Source organism: Gracilinanus agilis, unplaced genomic scaffold (assembly GCF_016433145.1).
Source record: "Gracilinanus agilis isolate LMUSP501 unplaced genomic scaffold, AgileGrace unplaced_scaffold56146, whole genome shotgun sequence".
NCBI lineage: Eukaryota > Metazoa > Chordata > Mammalia > Didelphimorphia > Didelphidae > Gracilinanus > Gracilinanus agilis.
The window spans coordinates 1,165-3,757 of record NW_025391517.1 but is presented as its reverse complement, the minus strand read 5'-3'; the positions used below and the strand labels follow the sequence as shown (position 1 = coordinate 3,757).

Here is a 2,593-nt window from a genome sequence, read left to right as displayed (position 1 = left end):
CCCTTGGGGACGGCGCCTCTCCCTCCCCTTCCTTGGACTGGCCTGTCGGGACTGGGTTTGGGTCTTCGGATGCCAGCGCTTAGCCTAGCTCTGACACATAGTCGGTGCTTTAGGAACGCCTGATGGAATCCGGGGGCTCCCTTATGTTACAGATGGGGAAGCTGAGAACTGGGGGACTTGGGGGGGCTTCTTGCTGGATGGATTGATTCAGTTGGGTCAGGTGAGATTCAGTGACCCCCCCAGCCCCTGGGTTTTGTGGAGATGCAGACCGTCTGGAAGCCCTTTTCTGGCCTGGAGGCTCCCTCCCTGCCCCTCCTCAGACAGCCCCGTGTCCTGCCCTCTCTCCGATGGACCATCACGCTGGGGAGGCGGGCAGGGCCAGAGGCCGAGTCGGGAGAGACCCGGCTTCAAATCCTGCCCCCGATCCTGGCTGGGCGACGCCGGAGGCATCTGCGTGGCTGGTAGAAGGCCTAGAAGGCGGCGTCGGGTTCTGATGCACGCAGAGGCTCTGCCAGGGTCGCCTGGCCCCCGGAGCCCGTCCCAGAATGCCCCGGGCCAGCCCTGGTTTACAGGGGCCGCAGGACGTCCAACGAGACAGAGGGAAGCGCCGAGGCCTGGCCAAACCCTGGCATGTTAGAGGAGAAAACAGGCCCCCCGAGGGCCGGGGAGCAGGCAGGGCTGGAGTCGAACCCAGGGCCTGGGATGGTGGTCCGCCATGCTGTGCTGCTCGGTCCTTCCTGACTCTGACCCTGGGTGGCCGGCTTGGGCCAGGCCTGCTGTCACTCCGGGTCAGTCCAAGATGGCCCCCACGTGAGGGGGAGGCGAGGGGGGCACAGTGAGGCGCCCCCCCCCCCAGCCTCTCTGGGCTCTCGGTGCCGGCCTTTCCTCTGGCTCGTCCTCTCGGAGGGCTCCGGGGATGGAGAGCTAGGCCTGGAGACGCGGGTCCTGGGTTCCAGTCTGGCCTCAGACAGGCCTCTGCTGGGTGACCCTGGATGAGTCCCGTCACCCCCGGCCTGGCCTCGGAGGGAGGCAGAAGAGGTTAAACATGGAAAAGAGCCAGAACAGACCCGGCTGCCTTCTGGAGACAGCGCGCTCCGGGGCTCCCCGCCTGGATAAAAGTCCTAAATGGAGGAACAGCCCACTTTTCCGATTGCACTTTTCTGCCCAGGGAGGGGCCAGGCCCGGAGGCTGAAGCCCCCCCCCCCCCCCCCCCGCAGCTCCCCCGGGCTACGCTGCTTCGCTCTTCTGGCCCGGAGCAGCCTCGGCTCTCGGCCCGATTCTCCCCCTTCAGAACTTGCTTCTGATCATCCGCCGCCTGCTCTAGTGCTGCGATTCCTGCCCTCCGGAGGGCCTCCCCAGCCTGGGCCTCCCCAGCCTGGGCCTCCCGAGCTCGGCAACCCCCACGCNCTGCTCTAGTGCTGCGATTCCTGCCCTCCGGAGGGCCTCCCCAGCCTGGGCCTCCCCAGCCTGGGCCTCCCGAGCTCGGCAACCCCCACGCAGCTCCGCAGGCCGGGCCGCTCCGGCGCTCCTGGTGCTTCGGGGCCCTCCCGGTGGCCCCTCTGGACGCTGCCCAGTGCTCGGGCCGGCCCGCCTCCTCCCCCCACGGCTCCCTTCCTCGCTCCCTGCCCCCCTCCGGGCCTGGGGGAGACGGTGCCGTGTGGCCCCCCTTCACTGTCCAGGATGGAGGCTGCCCAGTAGAGGGCGGGGGGCCTCCTGGGAGCCTGTGAGGGGCTCGTGGGGTGCCGGGGCGGCCGGGCCGGGCCTCAGTTTGCTTATCTGTAAAAGGGGTCCAGGACGGCCTGGATGACCTCTGAGGTCCTGAGTCTGAACTCAGGAACTTGCCAGCATACCTGGATTCAGCCCCGCCCTCGGACCCGGAAGGTCTGAGTTCAAATCCAGCACCCAGAAGCTGGGGGGCCCTGGAGGAGTCACTTCGCCCTCGATCTCCGCCCAGAGTCCCCTCGGACGGCGCCTCCACGGCCTCAGGATGGGCCGGCATCGTGCCAAGGGCTGGGGCACAAAAGCCAGTCTGGGCGGCAGCTCAGGGTGGAGAACCGGGAGGTCCCGAGTACAAATCTAGCCTCAGACGCTTCTTGGCGGGGTGACCCTGGGCCAGTCCCCTAACCCCAGTGCCCAGCCCTCGGCTCTCTCCTTATTGGGCCCAGTGCGCGGCCCCAGGCTAGGCAGGGGAGGCCCAGAGAAGGGAAGATGTCTGAGGGGCCGCCGCATTCTACAGGTGAGGAAACTGAGTCTGAGGAGGCGGGGAGCTGCACGGAGCAGCCCCTCCGAGGCCCCCACGGGGTCACCCCGAATTTGGCCCGTCTGTGAATGAAGGGAGACCGGACGGGCCCTGAGCCGCGTCTTCAAGGAGGCCATCGGGCAGGAGCGCGTTCCCGGGCTGAGGCACGGCCGGGCCAAAGGCCTGGTGACGGGAGATCTAGGAAGGCCTGTGTGGGTGGACCGCAGAGTGTCACAAGACCTGAAGGCCAGAAGGCCAGCCGGCTCGAGCTCTCGCCCTGGGTCAGGCCGGCCGCTCTGGAGATGCCGCCCTGGAGCAGGAACTGCCCGCTGTGCCAGCGGCCGGAGCCTCAGC

General features: G+C 67.9%; 1 protein-coding gene across 1 annotated transcript; it reads right to left on the bottom strand.

Moving 5' to 3' along the window:
- Positions 1-355: 355 nt before the first annotated feature.
- LOC123256117 (collagen alpha-1(II) chain-like) lies at positions 356-1,999 on the bottom strand. The gene is made up of 2 exons (XM_044684806.1): positions 1,216-1,999; positions 356-561 (listed from the first exon to the last, which is right to left on the bottom strand). Exons 1-2 carry the CDS (start codon positions 1,997-1,999, stop codon positions 356-358), a joined length of 990 nt encoding a protein of 329 aa, XP_044540741.1.
- Positions 2,000-2,593: the final 594 nt, after the last annotated feature.